Raw genomic sequence first — 20,693 nt, 5'->3', positions numbered from 1 at the left:
ACCTTGGCATTGTCAACCGAATGTGTCGACCTTTCAACCCTGTCAACCTTAGCCATGTCGACTTATTTCATGTGTCCACCTAAGCCATGTTGACCTTCTGTGGTCGACCCAATGCCCATTTGCATTGACCCAATACCCATTTGCGACAGATGGCCAAACATCAGCATATGGCCATGCCCTCTCATAGTGGCATCTTTGGAACATCCGCAGTGCTCCAGTGTCATAAAGGTAAAAGGGAGAATGGGATTTTGACACTTGGTTTAAATTCTTTCCTTTGAGTGCAGAGGATGTAACACAGGTATAATATTGCGTTATTACGTCATATTCCGCCTTCTCCCCATAGCAGGGGCGGATTGGGGACTAAAAGTGGCCCTGGAATATTTCTGGAAGTGGCCTCATGTGGGCGGCAACAAATCAATAATGGGCGGAGCCAACATAACAGTAGGCGGGATTACCACATCACTATACTTTGACAGGCAAAACTAAAGCATCAATAGTGTCTGAATATCAGATTGATTAATATTAACTCCTCCGCTCCGAAAAAGGGGGTGGGGCCACTCAAAAGGGGGCGTGATCTTGAGTGTAGTGTACCACACCATATACCACTTCTACACATTATGCAACAAAATAGTAGACCTCATTATACCCACCACTTACACATGATGCAACACAGATTGAGCCAAAATTCACATAATGCTACAGAGATTACGCCAATACTGTATTCACAACATGCTCCATAAATAGGGACATTGCGTCAAAAATGTTCACCATTACACGTTAAGCCACACATCATAATGTCCATTACGTATAATGCCAAACACCATAATGCCAATAACAAATTATGCTACATAAGTGCTGGTTACCTTCATGCTCGTTGTCAGGGGTTCCATGCTCATTGCCATGTGGGATTCCATGCTCATTGCCATGTGGGAATTTTTTTTTGTGTCCAATGATGCTTATGCAGAAAGAAATAGTGGGTCCTGGACTCCTGGTGAGTGTGTGTGCGGTGCGGGGGTGGGCGCATTGGCACCCAGTGTTGGTGCAGCGTAGCGGGCACAGGGGCTGAGAACGGATGGATTGCTGGATCAGTGCTGTTAGCAGTGAATAGCTGGAGTAGCCACAAGTGCCCCTTTGTTCCCTGCTGCTGCAGGTGGGTGGCTTATAGCTAAACGTTATCTTTCCCCAGCAGAGATGTCCGGCTCCATTAGAGGCTGCACAGTGCAATGCCCCAGCAGGTGTCACATTATAATGGTGTGACTATACACCCATGTTTCATATGATTGCCTACATGGTGTACAGGCATAACTTTCCCCACAGAGGAACCTAGTTCTATTGTCAATGCATGCATGTCATGTTGCTCTAGCACATACATGTGCAGTATATAGTGCGGGTGCAGAGTATAGGGGTGCAGGGTGTGTGGGGCGCAGGGTGTGGGGAGTGAGAGGTGTGGAGGGCAGGGTGTGGGGAGTGAGGGGTGTAAGGGGCACAGTGTGTGGGCAGTTAGGGGGGTGGAGGTTGTGGGGGTGCAGGGTGTGGGGAGTGAGGGGTGTGGAGGTGCAGAGTGTGGGGAGTGAGGGGTGTGGAGGGCAGGGTGTGGGGAGTGAGGGGTGTAAGGGGCACAGTGTGTGGGCAGTTAGGGGGGTGGAGGTTGTGGGGGTGTGGGGAGTGAGGGGTGTGGAGGTGCAGAGTGTGGGGAGTGAGGGGTGTGGAGGGCAGGGTGTGGGGAGTGAGGGGTGTAAGGGGCACAGTGTGTGGGCAGTTAGGGGTGTGGAGGTTGTTGGGGTGCAGGGTGAAGGGCTCAGGCTGTGGGGTGATGCAGGGACCGCGCACAGAATTTTTGCTACAAAATCTTCCTAGTGTCTTCACAGCCGGGCAGAGAGCAGATAGCTGCCCGGCTGTATTGTCAGGACACTGCAGCAGCCCTAGGTTCCGACTCCCGGTTATTTTAAAACTTGCGCTGCTGCAGCTGCCTGCCGGGTCCGCAAGCCAATCGGAGCTCGCTTGCGGTCCGACAGATCAGGAGTGGTGTCTCCTGATTGGCTGCCGGACCGCGAACAAGGTCCGATTGGCTTGCGGACCCGGCAGGCTGCTGCAGCAGCGCAAGATTGATTTAAAATAGCCGGGAGTCGGGACCTAGGGCTGCTGCAGTGTCCTGACAATACAGCCGGGCAGCTATCTGCTCACTGCCCGGCTGTAAATTGTTTCCAGCGGCGGGCGGGAGGTGATAGTAAAATAAAAATATGAGTCTAGTCCCGGGTCCCTAATCAGCGGCCGCCGCCGCACCCAGTGCCCTGCCACTAGATGCGGCTTTGCCTCCTCCTGCTCACTGTTCTCTGAGTCCCAGCGTACAGTATTAGTGCGGCGTCGGCGGCCGCTGATCAGGAAACCTGGTGGGACTGGACTCATATTTTTATTTTATTGTGGTCGATGGCTGGTCGGCGCAGAGGATCCAGGAGGCGGGGCAATGGACGCCAGTCACAATAGACTAGCGCCGCTGCCCGCTGGCTCAATCTCTCATAGGAGAACAGCGGGCAGGAGGAGGCGGGTCCGGGCACTGCAGCCAGTCCAGCAGCCAGTGACAGTCAGGGTCGGAGCGGAGGCCACCCGGCCGGGGACTTCACTGGGCTGACCCTGATACTGACGCCACCTACTGCTGAGCGGCCTGAGCCAGGTGAGCTGCCGGCCTCCTGCCTGAGGCTGTAGCGCTGGCTCTGCTCAGCAGCCTGTATATGTTTGCACACTGTGCAGCGTGCTCTGTGCTGCCCCTGCTGGCTGCTGCACAATTCGGCCTCAGTAGCAGCGGCCTCCCGGGAAAGTTCCCGGTAAATAGAATGGCCAATCCGCCCCTGCCCCATAGGAAGAATGGCAGCACAGTTCATACACATCATTACATTTATAAAAGGAGAACAGTTATGCCCCTTTCAGACCGCACTTTGGAAACAGTATATTGCCGTTTTTTTACCGTTTTAAAACGGTAATCTGTGCGGTCTGAAAGGTGCAGATCCAATTAACCGGTTTGAAAATACCGTTTTTTCAAACCGGTTAAAATGCAGGGTCCTACCAGTTTCAGACCCGGTATTTTGGGATCAAAATCGGGTCTGAAACGGTATTTAGGACCCAGCCAATGAGCTGGGTCCTAAATTCAGCGCAGTGAATATTTAATGAGCGCTCATTAAATATTCATAGCACTGGAGCCGCCCGCCGACGACCCCCCCGCGCGCATTAACATTACCCGATCTCCCGGGGTAACATCCCCCGATCTCCCAGTGCAGTCTCCAGCCCCCCCTCCCCTCCGTGCAGCCGGTACCTGAGTTCGGTTGCAGATCCCGGCAGTAGTAAGGACCGATGCGCTTATAAAAAAAAGTGACTTTCGGAAAATGTCTGCCCCATAGGAAAATCCATTTTAAAAAACTGTCTTTCGTGTGGGGGCAGCCATTTTCCGAAAGTCACTTTTTTTTATAAGCGCATCGGTCCTTACTACTGCCGGGATCTGCAACCGAACTCAGTTACCGGCTGCACGGAGGGGAGGGGGGGGACGGGGGCTGCGGGCTGCACGGAGGGGAGGGGAGGGGGGGGGAGGGAGGCGGCGCTGAAGGCTGCACTGGCTTTGACCCTGTATTTGGAAAGTTTCCAAAAACGGGTCTGCCATTGTCAAAAAATCGGCACTTAAACGGTAATATACCGTTTAAGAGGTGCGGTGTGAAAGGGGTTTTACCTGGCAGACCCGTTTTTGGAAACGTTTTCAAATACAGGGTCAAAGCCAGTTATGCGGTCTGGAAGCAGCATTACTATATAACATTGATGTTACTAATACTGCATACAGTGATCCCCACATAGGTTGTTGTCACAGAGCCTGTGTTCTCTTCCTCCCCAGGGTAAAGTGGAAGTAGAAGTCGGCAAGGAGGGGTTACGATTTGAGAATGGGGCATTCACGTTTTATGGAGTTCCAGCTATCATGACAACAGTTTCCTCTGGTACCGCATTTAACCTTCAGCTTCTTATTTCAAACCTATTGATAGGTACAGCTTATGAATATTGTGGTTTTAGAACAAAGATTCCGGTCTCCTTCCTCTCCAGTCTCTGCATTCACATTAACTTACTTATCCAAGCCAGGGTTTTATAATGCTGTAGTTGGCTGCATGAGTATAAGACTCTATACCAAGGTCAGTTTATTAGAAAATACACTACACTGTGGTTCTAAAGAAACAGGATCAGCACATGGCACATTCCAGGAGCAGCAATACAGGTATGTTGTTTCCATTATGTCACCCACCCCACATAAACGGGATGCGGTCATTTGGTCTACTGCATTATGGTCGACAGTCATTAGGTCGAATCCATTAGGTCGACATGCTAAAAGGTCGACATGACTCTAGGTCGACATGGGAAAAGGTCGACATGATTCTAGTTCGAAAGGTCATTAGTTCGACAGGTCATTAGTTCGACAAGGTCATTATTTCGACATTGTCTATGTCGACATTCACAAGGTCGACATGGAGTTTTTCACTGTTTTTTGAGCCAACATGTGCCGACAGGCGGTATTTCATGCCCTACCATCCACTAGGGCGTGGTGGGAGAATAAAATAGTGTGCCGAGCGTAGCGAGGCACCGTGCCCGACGCATAGCGAGCGATGCGAGGGGATGCAGTGCACTTTAAACTGTGTCCATGTCGACTGTGTTGACATTCAGGTAAAAAAACAGTGAAAAACCCCATGTCGACCTTGTGAATGTCGACATAGACAATGTTGAACTAATGACCTTGTCGAACTAATGACCTGTCAAACTAATGACCTTTCGACCTAGAATCATGTCGACCTTTTCCCATATCGACCTAGAGTCATGTCGACCTTTTAGCATGTCGACCTAATGGATTCGACCTAATGACTTTCGACCATAATGCAATAGACCAAATGATCCCAACCACTTGCTGACATTGAGGAGGTACGAGGAGGGACGCTGTTGTGCGCTCAGAAATTATGGAGGGCGTTACCTAGTGGGAGGGGGTGTGGCCTGTACTCACAATGCCCCTGTGAGGCCACACCCCCAGTTTTACCACTGTGGGGGCATGAATAGACGCTGGGTGCATGCACACTAGACTAGAAACAACAAGAGAGAGACATTTAATAGAGAAAAGAGGTCAGCCCCAAAAACATAGGGCAGTCCAAAATACTACTAAACGTGCATGCGCATACCCCAAACATCGGGGAAGGGGCCGAATTCGGAACAGTATCAATGGGTCTGAATCGGACCCAAAATGTAAGTTTAATGTTCAATGATGACAAAGAGAAAATGAATTATGAATTCACTGTTCTACTTTGATTTTTCTATTTCCAGACAATGATGTCAGAAAGGTTGGAAGTCTGGCCGGATCCTCCTTCCTCTGTAAGTATGTCTGCAACCAATTAGGAATTGCTGCTGCGGCTAATTAAAAAAAAAAAAAAGTATATATATATATTTTTTTTTAAGTGCTTTATCGTCCTCCTCTGCAATAGCGAACAGCCTTGCTGAGTACAGTATGTCCAGTGCATCTATTGTTTTGATACTGTTTCATTTTCTTTTCCCTACTAATTTTACAGTGATGTCATAAAGTTTTAGATTTTATTTTCATTAAATTGTTTGCAAACAATAATAATTTATCATCATAGAAGTCTTTTCAGGGTTCCCATATGACACTGTACTCAGGGGATACGGTCATTGGGTCACCAGCATGATGGTCGACAGTCATAAGGTCGACATGTGTCTAGGTCAACATGCAGGAAGGTTGACATGGTCTAGGTCGACAGGGTCATTAGGTCGACAGTCAAAAGATGGACATGGGGTTTTTCACTTTTTTTGTTTGAGCCGACGTGTGCTGACAGGCGATATTTCATGGTTACAATATGGGTGTGGGTCGGCACTGGCAGGTTGAAAATTTCAATATGATAATAGCAAAAGTACATATATTGTACCAACGTAGTTACCGCACGAAAGTGAGTGAGGGGCGGTGTACGGTTGGCGGTGCTCCCAAAAGAAGTTCAGCAACTAGACTGAAAAAATGTTTTGTCACAAAGGTGACGAAGGGAGAACAGAAAGGTTTTTGGGGCACACTTGTATGATGAGATAGGGTGGATGTCTTAAAATTTAACTTTTATTATGGAGCTAAGGCTAAAATATCAGTACGCGTAACACATAATATTTATTATATACATAATGAACATGGTACGTATAGTATAGTGGTCACAAATGAACTTTTTAGTGGCAAAAATGATTCAATTCAATAGTACACTGCGTGAGACAATGCAATTAAATACCTTTGAAGTAGATTAAATGGTTTGGACAATTTTAACGACCATGTTTCTCGCAAAAACATGTACTTGACGCATGACAATAAAACCCCCATGTAAATGGACTGTGTGGCGTGATCTTCTGCTTTGAATGCAGGAGGAATGCAAGCAAGGTTGGGATAGATAATAAAGAGATAATTTGCTCCTTGGCCAAGTAGTTTCTACAATCCGGTGTATTACAGCTCCGGGTATTCCCCATCGGTCTCCTTTACGAGTACTAGCCCGGCCAATCACTGCTTAGCTTCCGAGTTCGGAATGGGAATCAGGCGTGCCAGTGATGTATGGCAGTAAATAAACCAATGGATGAGAGCGTACTGTGGGCATGAGAAGGCTTATATGTGCTTCTGCTTTCTGCTGTCATCTGTAATCTGGTACTCAGTGACATCAGTATTGAGACCAGACACATTACTCCAATTTGGAGACTTGGGTACATTTCTAGAAATTCATCCCTCCTCCTCTCTCTAATGGGGCTTCCGTGACATCCCTATCACTCTCAATCACCATTCGATGTCTAATGACAGATGGTGAATAGCAGAAGAGGGATTTCATGACACCCACACCCTTCTCTCAATCTATCCTCTACGTGGCTCTCTCATCTGCTGCAGTATCCCTTATCCCTCTGCAATACCCATGGCAACAGAGGATTAGGTGTTATTTGACAGCAGAAAGCAGAAGCACATATAAGCCTTCTCACGCCCACAGTACGCTCTCATCCATTGGTTTATTTACTGCAATACATCACTGGCACGCCCGATTCCCATTCCGAACTCGGAAGCTAAGCAGTGATTGGCGGGGCTAGTACTCGTAAGGGAGACCGACGTGCAATACCCGGAGCTGTAATACACCGGATTGTAGAAACTACTTGGCCAAGGAGCAAATTATCTCTTTATTATCTATCCCAACCTTGCTTGCATTCCTCCTGCATTCAAAGCAGAAGATCACGCCACACAGTCCATTTACATGGGGGTTTTATTGTCATGCGTCAAGTACATGTTTTTGTGAGAAACTTGGTCGTTAAAATTGTCCGAACCGTTTAACCTACTTCAAAGGTATTTCATTGTATTGTCTCACGCAGTGTACTCTATTGAATCATTTTTGCCACTAAAAAGTTCATTTGTGACCACTATACTATACGTACCATGTTCATTATGTATATTATAAATATTATGTGTTACGCGTACTGATATTTTAGCCTTAGTTCCATAATAAAAGTAACATTTTAAGACATCCACCTTATCTCATCATACAAGTGTCCCCCAAAAACCTTTCTGTTCTCCCTTCGTCACCTTTGTGACAAAACATTTTTTCAGGCGATATTTCATGCCATACCGTCCACTAGGGTGAGGTGGGAGAATAAAATAATGTGCCGAGCACGGCGAGGCACAGTGCCCGAAGCATGGCGAGCCATGCCAGGGGACGCTGTGCTACGTTTCACTGTCCATGTCTACTGTGTGATCTCTGCTCATTACATCTGCCCCACCTGCAGTGCACATGGTTTTGTCCAATTGAGAAGGATTTTGACCTTGCAAATGAACCGGATTAAGGGCCCTAGTGGAAACATGGGGTGAAATGTAATAGGATAAGAGAATCAGAAAGTGAGAGATTTGGTAAGAAATCTCCAGTTTTTCTTAAAGCAGCAATCATTTACACTGCAAAATCAAACTGGTTTTGCAGTGTAAATGATTGACGCTTTAAAAAAAACCCTGTAGATTTCTTACCAAATCTCTCACTTTCTGATTCTCTCATCCTATTAAATCTCACCCATGGTCACACATGTAGTGTGATCAGATTTCTATGTCTAAAAAGCTCACGGTACCCACCTGACAACTTTCTGGAGCTAACTCACACTCTGATCATTCACCTGAAGGAAGCTCTGAGGCTGATTTCACACACTCCGGATTTGACCGGATGGCAAAATGGCGGACAATTGTCCGTTTGAAATTCATCTCCAGTTTGTCAAAGTGTACGGTGATAACATCATGACACGGATGCAGGTTTGGGTTTGGAGCGCTGCCTCTGGTGAATCTGCTTGGTCAGCTGAACCACTGCTCACCTTGAACGTTTGTGCACCAACCCCAAACATGACATTATCACCATACACCTCAGCAAATTGGTGATGAAATCCAGCTGCTGATGTTCCCTTTAGAGGCAGAAATCTGATCACACTACACACCTCAGTGTGTGGCCATGTTCCCGCCAGAACGGCCATCTTACACCTGATGTTGGGACAGTATGACTGATATGAGGCGCAGACATGAGGGGAAGCAGCGGTCTACCTGCTCTGGCCTGGTGGGAAAATAGTATGGAATTATAGAACATTACACACATGAGGTCTTGTTACCTTACTTACTGAACCACCCTCATACAGGATTGTTAAATCTCCATAAACATAGGCAATATACATTGGAATTAATATATTCGAAGGCACTTTGGTGTAAGAATATACCTGGCACCGAATGAGTGACATTGCAAGGCGCTGTGCAGACTGCTGTTTATGTGCTGTGTATAAGCCTTAGGTACGTATGAATATTCCACTATTTTTGACAATATAAATTCTTTCCGCAGAAAGTCCTCGTTGTCTTACTAGCAGACAATAACCAACCCATTCTCAGACGTCTGTAACCCTTGTCGCTATTTGTGTGTCATTTGCCATACCATTTCCACACATTAGTTCCTCTTCCCGCTTTGTATTTACAAATATGATCTTAATCCCTCTTGTCCCTCAAACTGTTCTTATTGTAAATTTTACTTTGCCCTCTCAGTACCGGTGTCTGTATCTCGCACCTTCGCTTTCAGTAGAGGGGAATCCTTGGCTGGCTCCCCAGGTAAACGTGCATGGCTGTGGTGTCAGATCATATGAAAATGGGTTGTATTCGTAGATGTATGTGCATAATCTCAAGTTTTCCTACATGGATGTATTACTGTGTGTTTATGGCTTTATAAAATCATGTTAAACATTATATATATATATATATATATATATATATATATATGCATAAATACATACATGCACACATATACACACACACACACACACACACACACACACACACACACTACCCTTCAAAAGTTTGGGGTCACAACCATCGCTCCAGTGTTCTAATGGTACATTGTGTTTGCTAATAGTGTTAGAGACTAATGGATGATTAGAAAACACTTGTGCACTTATGTTAGCACAGCTGGAAATGGGGTTGCTCATTAGACAAGCTATAAAACTGGCCTTACTTTGAGCTAGTTGATTATCTGGAACATCACATTTGTGGGTTCAACTACACTCTCCAAATGGCCAGAAAAAGAGAAAATTTTTGTGAAACTTGACAGTCCATTCTTGTTGTTAGAAATAAAGGCTATTCCATGTGAGAAGTTGCCAAAAAACATTTTCTACTATGGTGTGTACTACTCCCTTCAGAGAACAGCACAAATTGGCTGTAATAAGAGTAGAAAGAAAACTGGGAGGCCCCGGTACACAACTGAGCTAGAAGACAAGTACATTAGAGTCTTTAGTTTGAGAAATAGATGCCTCATAGGTCCCCAACTGTCAGCTTCATTGAAAGGGTACCCACAAAACACAAGTGCCAACATCTACAGTGAAGAGGGCAACGTGGCAAAGAAAAAGCCATTTAATGAAGGTGCAAGGTGATAATGCACCAGCCAATCAGCTCCAATAAGTAAATTGACAGTTAGGAGCAATATCACCTTGCACATAATGTTCTTTATGGGGATAGATACCACTTCTCCAAGCTTCATACATTTTCTCCTCAGTCACTCTAAGGGGGGTATTCAAACACAGTCGAGCTCCCGCAGCCATCTCCCGACGGGGGAGATGGCTGCAGGGCCCTATTCAATGCTTTCTTCCCCGACAGCATTGAACATGGTTTCACCGCAGAACGAGCCCGACATCACAAGCTGTCGGGCTCGTTCTGCTGAGAAAAGCCGGAAATAGGCGAGCTCCTGGCCGGAGCTCGTCTATTTCCGTCATCAACTCGCGGTCACGCCCCCTTCTCGCCGCTTGGCGGCAGGGACATTGAATCCCGACCGCCGAGCTCCAGTCGAGCCAAGCGAGAACAGGACAGGGGCACGGCTGTCGAGCTTGCTCGACAGCCGTTCCCCTGACATTGAATACCCCCCTTAGGGTAGCCTACCACCTACAAGGCCATTAGATTAGGTGAATTGTCACTATACTGTCCTTTTTTGCCCCATGAGCATAAGAGCAGGGATACAATAGGACACAGAGGGGTACATTTGCTAAGATGGGAGTTCTGTTGAAGATGGGATGTTTCCCATAACAGCCAATCAGAATCTACTTCTTTATTTATTTAGCACCTTCTAGAAGATAATCAAATCTGAGCGATAGCCCATAGCAACATCCCATCTTTAACAGAACTCTCATCTTAGTAAATAAACCCCCAGAATGTCTGAATGTATTGTCAGGTACCACTCATGGACTGTCTCCATGCAGAGATGTAGCAACCTTCTGAGGTCCTGATCCTTTCTTTACAGTCCAGTATAAAGGTGTAACAAAACCCTTTGACTTTCTTTTTACCTTGTTCACCACCTGAAGCCTCTCACCCCCTTTGGGTCTCCTTTCAGGAGGACCCAACAGCCCCTCTCCCAAGTACATACGGGTATCCTCCTTAATGGCAGCGAACCAAGGGAGTCTTCTTCTCCCTTTGCTCGGTAGCTCTCCATATGGCCCTTTTGTCAAGCTGCCTTGTTAATAAGCACAGAGGCTTCAGATTGGATTAAATTTGGCTTGGCACCTCCACTCTCAATCACCTTCAGAATCCTTCTTGTCTCTGGACCTCCAACTGCTGGTAGACTGCTATGGGTTGCCCACTCCTAGTTGGCTTCTTTCTGAAAGCAGTACAGGAGGCAACCGGGTGTCTGGGGTAGATACATCCTCCACTGGACGTGCCATCTGTGGTTACATTTAAGTGCAGAGTGGTGCTGTATATTTTCACGCTATAAATTATATAAATGCCACGGTGCCCGTCTTGTAAAGTAAATCTCCTTTCTTGCTATCTTCTTTATCCTATTTTCTGTCCAATTTTCTTCTGCTTTCTTTTCCTCCCACCCCATGCTGTCCATAGTAAACAGATCCCCTTCTCGCTGCAGTGGTTTGAATCGTTCTGAATCCCCAAACAGAGAGCGTAACGACTACGGGGGCAGCACAAACCAGCTCAGCAACAGCAACAACAACCTCTACATTCCCGATTACTCTGTGCACATCCTCTGCGATGTCCAGTTCATTAAGGTAACGTAAGAGATGGCGGTGCCTTCGGCCTCATGCACGCGCCTTTTACTAGCATATTGGATATTGTATATCAAGATGACATTGATCAAGCCCCAAGTATTATTTAAGCAGTAAACGTACAAAGGGCCTGATTCAGAGGTGAATGCTAATGTATTTGCAGCTGCGATCCCATATGCAGATACTGTACGGTAATATGCAAATGTCTCAGCCACCTGGATAGGTAATGAGATAGAGATGGGCAAGACGGATCATTAAGCTGAGTCAGGATCCGCCGGATCTCTCGGTGAAAAGATACAGATCTTTTAGACAGATCCTAGGCTCACTTTGAGGGGAAAAAAAAGGGGGAATATACATGACCGAGTAAAAACACTGATCGATGGCTGGGTGCAGAATCGCCATCCCTGGCAGCAGCAGCTAATCTTTCTATCACTTGTTGTCACAGCATTGTACTCAGTCTCCAGAGGTAGTACATCTCAGCTGCCACCCTGAGATCAGGGAAATGAATTGTAATGTAAACGAAACTGAAACGGATCACCTTTTTTGGGGGGGGGGGGGGGGGGGGGGGGGGGGTCGTCGGCTCACCGGTTCTTGAATGGGATCCGTCCAAAACATCCGGTTCGTTCACGGACGACCCATCTCTATAATGAGACTCTCAAAGGCAGGGGCAGAACCAATACAAAAAGACAGGGGGCACCATGACAGGGGAAGGGGGAGGGGTTATTTGCGGAACAGTGGGTGTGTCCTCACAACAAGGGCATGGCCTCAAAGGGAATAATAAGGAGAGTCAGTGGATGACAGTGAAAAGGTGATGGGGAGATGCAGAGAGTGGCTGAGAGCGACAGGAGAGAGATGATGATGAGATATTAACACCAGACTGATATATGGGGTTATGTAGTGGCTGACAGGGAGAGACACAGGGTGACATATAGAAGCAGTGGGTGACATCAGGTGATGAAAGTGGGTGATGTCAGGGGGAGGCAATGGGTGACAAGAGAGAGGTGACGGGGAATAATCGTGGGAGACGGAGAGACAGTGAGTGACAGGAAAGGTTGATAGGGAGAGGCAGTGGCTACAGGGAGAGGCAGAGGGTGACAGAGAGTGGGAGAAAAGGAGAGGCAGTGGTTATGTGAAGTCAAAGTGGTAAGGAGGTAAATGAAAGGGCTAAACTGGGTTAAAAGGGTTCAGGGAAGAGAGAAAGGGAAGGAAGTGAGGGAAAGAGAAATGTAAGAGAGAGAGAGGCATTGGAGAGAGAGGGGAGGGAACGAGATGGAGGGATAGATTGGAAGGAGAGGGAGGGGAGAGAGACACAGAGATGAAGAGAGGGAGAAGCAGAGACACTGTGTGAGAGAGAAGTAGAGAGGGAGACAGAGAGGGAGTGAGAGAAGGAGAGAAATAAAGAAAGGCGCAGGGGGGAGAGCACCCTCTCTTTAACAGCCATTGGCAGTGAATCACCGCATGCGCGACTGACACCGATGCATGCGCAGTATTCCGATAGTTGCTCAGCTCCATAAATATCAGCATTGCATGTTACTCTGCATCAGGCCCATAGTTCTGTATCCCCAGCGCTGCCCTGTGACATTATGATAGAACACACATATGCAGCAAGAAGAGACAGAGACATGGCTTCTTATCACAATGGTATTGTTACTTATCATAAAGGCCCTGGGATTGGTTTGCAGAACTGTATGGAAATGAATGTGGCTTGTCCGTGATTGTTACGTATTGTGCGCCCTATAGATCACACGACTGCAGTATCAAAATGCTTTGACAGCGAGTCGTATGGACAGTTCTCCGCAGTCCCCAGAAATTGAAGTGTTCAGTGACGGAGACTCCACCAAAACAACAAAGTATCACAGAGTGTCTGAGTCTCCAAAAGACGACACGGTCACCACCTTAATGAATGACAGAAATTGCAACTTAGGTAATGAGAATTGAATTGCTGTCGCATTATGTATGTATGTCATTGAATTGGATCTTCCACTTTTCATTGAACCCCTCCTCCTATATACTGTAGCTCCCCAATATAGACGTATGATTGGCACCCCACCGCTACCTGATTGCAACAAGTGTGTGGACTGAATTCACCCCTTCAATAGATATGTTTCCTTTTACCCCCCAACAGCCTGCAGCAGATCAGACGGCTCAAAGAGCCCCAACGACTCTGTGTTCCTACACATGGATGAAATCCCTCAGATAAAGGAAGAGCTGGCAGACACGGATAACTGCGTAACCAGTACGTAGACTGAATAAAGCTTTCTCATTCAACCAATTGTACTAAAGCAGTGGTTCCCAACCCTGGTCCTCAAGTAACCCCAAAAGTGCATGTTTTCCAGGTCACCCGGCAGGTGCACTCATTATTCAGGCACATTTGAAAAGATCACAGCTGGAGCTACTTATAGCACTTGCGATTCTGTGTGGAGACCTGCAAAACATGCACTGTTGGGGGTACTTGAGGACCAGGGTTGGGAACCACTGTACTAAAGATATGTAAAATTGTCAGTACTGTCCTGCAAAATCTTCACCCTGTCCCACAGTGGGAAACAATTTATGAGATTCCCAAGCAGAATTTGGCCTCATTTCCCGATACAATCTCAGCTACACCGATCACTAGGGTGAAATAACATAGGATCATCCCCAACCTTTTCCCAAAATGCAAATGACAAACATGGGAGTGTGAAAGCAAAAACATAACTAAGCTGTTCCGCCTCTACATCGCTCATCTCTGGTTTATCCATCAGCTTCTTGAATAAGGCTATGTTCTGTATGTGCAGGTGCTTTTTTGGTATTTAAAAAAAATTACGTTAGTAGTGGGCAATAATTAAAATTTTTATTCGCAATTAATCACATAATATTTTTGTGATTAACTGCGAGTAATTGCACTGATAGGCACATAAGTGGCGCTTACCTAAAATCTTGTTGCCAGGGGTTTCATGCTCATTGCCAGGGGGATTACATGCTTGTTGCCAAGGGGGATTGCATGCTTGTTGCCATAGGTGGTACAATGCTCGTTGCCAAGGGTTTCCTGCTTGTTGCCAGGGGTTACATGCTCATTGTGGGGGGGTTATCGTCTTGTTGTCTGGGGGTTTATCTGCTTGTTGCCGGGGGGGGGGGGGGGTTACGTGCTCGTTGCCAGGGGGGTTTATATGCTCTTTGCCAGGTGGGTTTACGTGCTCTTTGCCAGTTGTTGCAGGGCCGCAGCGCTCCTAGAATCTGCATTTCCATGTAGCGCTGGGCACTCTGCACTCCCCTGACAGCCGCTAGGGGTGACGGAGCACCGTCTTAGAGATCTGCATGAGTCCTATGGAAGTTGCATTTTGTCCATCTGGCTATGGCCTCCAGAGTAAACGCCTTTGTTCATACACTCTGTGTATGGATTTCCATGCTCAACCGCATGAGCACTGGGATTACCTGTGACTCTGATCCAGAACCAAACAGTCCAAAAACTGAGCAAAATCTGGATTTTTGGATGCAAACCTTTCAGTGCTAAGACTTTAATACACCAGTCATGCCGATAGTATGATTTGGGCCAATTTCACCCGATCCAGATGGATCTGGCTGAGAAATCGTCCCAAATCAGCTGTGTTTGATGTCTGGTCAGATACTCAATCCAGTGCATATTGGAACTGAGCCAGAGGTCGTGCCTGCTGCCTGTCCCCCCTCCATCGCATGTGAAAGGACCATCGCATGCAATCCTGCCACCAGGGAAGATCCCAGGTGACGCAAGGGAAGGGGGGGGGGGATGGCCCATACACTGCTGCGATACATCTCAGTAGTGTATGGGCACCTTAAAAATGCAGTTTTTTACGTTAGTGATGTGAAATATAATAGAAATATGATGTGGTATCTTGTTACATTGTTACACCTCTCTAATGAAACAAAAGCTCGCAGAAGATTTGTTGCTTTCAGTAATAACATACATTGCGTAGTTTGGTGCATATCTAGCGTGCGCCGGATTATGACCTCATTCTGTTTGTGTCTTTTGCAGTCACTGACTTTTCCGTCGTCACACTAGACACAGAGCACCCCAGCAGTGACGTGATCCCCAACTCAGCTCTGATCAGTGCAGAGGAGACACTTGGCAAGAAGCTTCTGAGAACACTGAGTAAGCTGATTTAGTAGTTATTTTCTCTTAAGTTTTAAAAAGTTTCAATGATTTTGTCAGTATTCTGTCATTATATATTTAGGAACATAAGGAATAAGGTCTCCAGGCAGTATAATGTACATGACTAAGTATTCCGCCATGCATTATCCATTACCGTTCCCGAACACAGAGATAGGTGATGCAAAAGCCAACTGCAAGCAGACTTTCACCCTGTTTGAGGCTCATGAATGCTGGAAAGGGATTTTTTTGCTTAGCAATGTAGATGCGTATTTGTTTTCACAAGGGAGCTTATAATATCCATAAAGCATCTTCGTTATGGTGCAGTGGGACATTGCTGTGTATACATTTTCTTTTATCACAGAGCAGCAGTTACCTACACTTACCATTACTTGACTTCGAGGCCCATTTATCATTCTATATCTTTGGCTAATTCCTCGAAAACACACATCTTTGGGGATTATCCACAAATAATAAGGTTCTCCTGAATATAAGTAGAAGGAACCGCATCAGGTGTCGGTAATATATCGCAATCCATCCTCTGCCTCCCGCAGCCGTATCCCCCATAGGTTTCTAAGAAGGATGCGATGCTGCCCGATGTACAAATACCTAAAAAGAAGTGAAGCATTCTGGATATTGACGACAGCCTATTATAGTCTATGATCCTGGGCTGTAAGCTCCCGCCCAGGTCGCATTGAACATGCCATCCATAATAAATGGGTCACATAGACTTTTCAGCAAAACCATAATGGGGTGACCAGATGAGGGAATAATGTAATTAAAAAAATGACCTGTGCCCTTAGGCACCAAAAAAAACTGAGGCCTGAAGGGGTATGGGGGAGGAGGGGCCTGGGCTACACCAATTAAGTTTTATTCCTTGGTGCCTGTCGCCATGGCTCCGCCCCACACCCACTGTCCCAGTGTCCACCAGGGCACAATATAAATAATTTATTTGTTCAAAAAGAATGCTCACACTTATTACTTATTCATTTTGATACAGGTGGTAAATCCAGGAAAAAGTCAAGGGACGCTGAGAAAAGTCCGGAAGAAAGTTCTGCCCTGCACCTAATCACATGAAGAGGAATGAGTTTGAAGCCCAGTGCTACAGTGGGATTACTGACGGGGGTGTCACAGGTTCCGCAACTGTTCATGACTGGATTGAGCCCCTTGTAATCCGCGCCCTATGCACTTATTTCTACATGTAGTGTCTGTAACAACAGTTACTAGAAGCTGTAAAGTATGAAATGCATACCGACTGCACCGGCTGAGCACAATGACATCGGCCTCATTCAGATGCGGTCACAAAGCGGTTGAAGTATGCAAGTTGGTCAATGTGTTCTTACTGCACACGTGTCTAAGTGTTTTCTGTGTGTGCATAAATTATCAGTTGCGATGTCACTTGCTACTGGAGAGCCGTCTGCATCCCAGGAGAGCAGATGAGACTCTGCGCGATGACCCAATCTGCAATGATGGTATCGTTGTATCCGCAGTTGTACGCCGTCAGACAGAAACAAGGCAGCAGTGGGTGCCCCTATTCTCAGATTAGCTTCTGCCCATATAAACACATACTCGCAATTGCGGATGGCAAAAGGTAACAACAGCAATCGCAACAATAGCCACAACTGAATCAGGCCCAGTATGCAATGATACACAGGACTGCTTTATGTTTGTAAGGAGAACAAATGCACAACTGAGCAAAATCATGCTGCACTGCAGGTGGGGCAGATGTAACGTGTGCAGAGAGTTAGATTTGGGTGAGGTGTATACAAATATAAATTGCAGTGTAAAAATGAAGCTGGCTAACATCTGTGGTCTACCTGAAAAATCATCACAGAAAAAATATAACCCCACCCCAACCCTAAATCTCTGCACATGTTACATCAGCCCCACCTGCAGCGCAGCACAGTCCTGCACATTTTTTTTGCTTTACTCGCAAACATGAATTAGTCCCTCAGTACGGATTTCTGAGACAACATGTAAGTGCACCTCATCTACAAACAGTGGAGGCAGCTGGAGATTCAGCCGGTCTGTTCCCTAGGAATGGCTGAATCTAATGCGTGTAGGTGCCACGTACCCATTATATGAAGATTCTAATGCAGGGCTGGGCAACACCGGCCCTCCAGATGTTGATGAACTACACATCCCAGCATGCCTTGCATCAGTTTCAGCATGGCCACATAGCAAATCTAATGCAAAGCATCCTGGGATGTGTAGTTCATCAACAGCTGGAGGGCCACTGTTGCCCAGCCCTGGTCTAAAGGGTCTATTTACTAAGCCTTGGAGAGAGATCACGTGGATGGAGTTAAATAGTCCGATTCAGACCTGATCGCTGGCCTGCGTATCTTCGGAGCCCAGCGATCAGTTAGCCACCGCCTCCTCGCCACAGTGAGAACCCGCCTCCTGTACAAAGGCTGCGAATGCAATCACGCAGCCATGCGAATAGGGAGAAATCCATTCGCAATCACTCACCATCGAATAGATCCCCCCTGTGTGCAGCAGCCAAATAATCATTGATGCTGCGATATATAAGAGAGGCGTTTGGGGCTGTCAGTCATCTTGCGAGCGGCCAGTGATGAAAAGCCATCGCTGGCTTTGTTTGCTGGATGGTCTTGCGCACGCGCACTTTGCAGTGTGCACATGTGCGGTTGTGCAATGATTGGGTCCGTAGTCCCAACCAACAACCTACTGTTACTTTTCAAACACAGCCTGTAACATGGCAGTTAGGAGCTGATTGGCTGGCACTTATTCACAGTATTCAATGCAGCCATTTAACCCCTGTGCTAGTCGCTCACCCTATTCTATGTTCCGGAGGAATTCCCCCAAAGAGCGAGGCTCGTGGCTAATGCAGGGAGCCCGCTGCATTTAGTCGCGAGCCTCGCTGTTTTAGTGGCCGCACACGCCGTTTCCTCATCACTACAAAAACCTAGCGAGGGGGAAAAGGCGTGTGCAGGGGGACAGTTGAATACGGACTGTGCGAGCTGTGACAGCAAGCAGTAAGTACTGCTCGCTGTCACAGCTCGCAAAAAGCATTGAATATACCCATTTATCTCTTTCCAAGGATTAGTTATTAGACCCCCATAAACTCTTCATTACAAATTCTCTTCTAGAACCTTTAGTAAACATAAAGGGGGGAGAATCTCTAAACAAGAAATGCGGTAAAAACCCCGTTATCGGGGTTTTTACCGCATTTTGGGATGCTCTAAGCATCCCCCCGCCGGGTTAGCGCGGCAGGGGGCATCGCCAGAAAAATCTGGCGATGCCCCATAGAAGCCAATGGGCTTCTACCGCATCCCACCGCCGCCCCACAACGACCCCCCGCCGCCCCGCATCGCCCCCTCACCTGTGTCCGGGCAGCACAGAGCTGTGCTGCCCGGACCTGTGACCTCCTCCCTGCACTGATCCTCTTCCGGGTGCAGGGAGGAGGAGAGCCCGGCGCAGCAGCAGCGCCGGGTGTGTGAGGGAGGGGGGAGCCGCCAGGACCTGCTGGGAGCCGGCGACTCTCACCGCAAAGGACAGCTCTTAACGCAAGAGCTGTCCTTTGCTATAATTATCGCATATGTTAGAACATATGCGATAATTATAAATGCGAAGGGGGGCGGAGATTCTTAGAGAATCTCCCCCAAAATGTTTGTAAGGTTTAACAGGGAATACATAGAGGGAATTGTATTTATAGAATATGTGATATCACGCATTCAGAGTATTAATATTGCCGGAACATGCGCAACGGTTGATTTTAAAAAAGGTTGATAGTTTTCCCAGTAAGGAGATGTGCGGAAATGCTCTATAACCAAAGACTGAGCATTGGCATTCCCGGGACTTGTACACAAGCGTTACGTTTAAGCACATAACATACATATATGTTTTTATCTACCACACTTTGTTGTCACAAAGAAAAGCAACTGGAACGTTGTAGATGCAATAAGCTATGTGGAGGACATGAAGGCTATTTTAACTAGAGATTATATTTTTATAATCTAAATAGATTCAATATGTAGACTAATCTTACTACCACTAAGAACCAATGTAGGTTACGGCCATTTAAAGCATGCTTGGCGTTGTGTACTCCATAGAATGGATCTTGTTGTACTGTATGTCACACCTTCGTCAGGCCAAAGGTTTCCTATCACTTCTCATACAGTGGCAGATTTATTAAGCTCGGTGAAGTGATAAAGTTTCTGGTCTTTATCACCGCTCAATCATCTCCTAACTGTGAAGTTACAGGCTTGATTTGAAAAATGACAGGTAGAAGCTGATTGGCCGGTGATAAAAAACCAGACAGTTTATCACTTCACCAAGCTTAATAAATCTACCCCACAGTGACCTTGCATATCCATTAATATCCTATTTAATGAGCTTCTCACTCTGCACCATCTGCATTTACATTGTAAAACCAAGTGTTGCATCTAATGCATTGTACAGCTTGAAACACAAGACAGCAAGTATTTGCTTCATCTTTTATCTCTGCATTTCCGTGAGCTGGTGGTATTATAGCGGGAGACCAGTGGGGGTACGGTGACTGACTGCAGTATTTTAGTTATTACACTTTGCACTTTATTTCAGTTCGGTCTTTTCCACGGAAATTAACAGGAAATGGACACAACGCGTTTCACCAGAACAGAAGCCAGCTGCATGCAATCGCTGGTGTACGTCCTGTCCTCAACTGATCGCACAAACTAAGTCTCGTAGAAGAATTTATTTATTTTCATAAATGTATTTGTTTGAATTGCGGATCTTAATTTATTGTACACATTTCAAAATGTATATTTATTTTGAATAAAATATAAACGAAGAAGGAAAACGCGTTTGATAATTATATAGTGCGACTTTTCTTTGAGTGGATGTTTCAGTGGTAATACTGGAGTGTCATATAATAGATGGGTATTTTTTTTTTAACCCTTTGAGTGCCTATGAGAGATGTGCAAATTATTCACTAAAAAAGCCGACGTCGCTCACATTTAAATTCAAATAAAAAATGTTGGGTAAAAAAAAGATTATATTTCCTATATAAAAGGTAACA

At 46.3% G+C, this 20,693-nt stretch overlaps 1 protein-coding gene across 2 annotated transcripts in view; it reads left to right on the top strand.

The window, feature by feature from the left end:
- Window positions 1-20,474, top strand: part of CNNM1 (cyclin and CBS domain divalent metal cation transport mediator 1) — a 51,084-nt gene extending 30,610 nt beyond the window's left edge. Inside the window, exons 5-12 of one of the 2 annotated variants that reach the window (XM_083149561.1) lie at window positions 3,875-3,974; window positions 5,335-5,382; window positions 9,086-9,148; window positions 11,414-11,577; window positions 13,315-13,498; window positions 13,700-13,810; window positions 15,563-15,679; window positions 16,677-20,474. In XM_083149561.1, the coding sequence (XP_083005687.1) occupies window positions 3,875-3,974; window positions 5,335-5,382; window positions 9,086-9,148; window positions 11,414-11,577; window positions 13,315-13,498; window positions 13,700-13,810; window positions 15,563-15,679; window positions 16,677-16,753 (864 nt within the window). In that variant the 3' untranslated portion in view covers window positions 16,754-20,474. The remainder of the gene's footprint in view (window positions 1-3,874; window positions 3,975-5,334; window positions 5,383-9,085; window positions 9,149-11,413; window positions 11,578-13,314; window positions 13,499-13,699; window positions 13,811-15,562; window positions 15,680-16,676) is intronic. The other variant, XM_083149562.1, reaches the window with a different exon arrangement.
- Window positions 20,475-20,693: the final 219 nt, after the last annotated feature.

The sequence above is a fragment of the Crinia signifera genome, chromosome 6, assembly GCF_055691185.1.
Source record: "Crinia signifera chromosome 6, ASM5569118v1, whole genome shotgun sequence".
NCBI classification, from domain to species: domain Eukaryota; kingdom Metazoa; phylum Chordata; class Amphibia; order Anura; family Myobatrachidae; genus Crinia; species Crinia signifera.
Note: the sequence above shows the minus strand (reverse complement) of the source record. Positions and strands in the feature narration are given on the sequence as shown.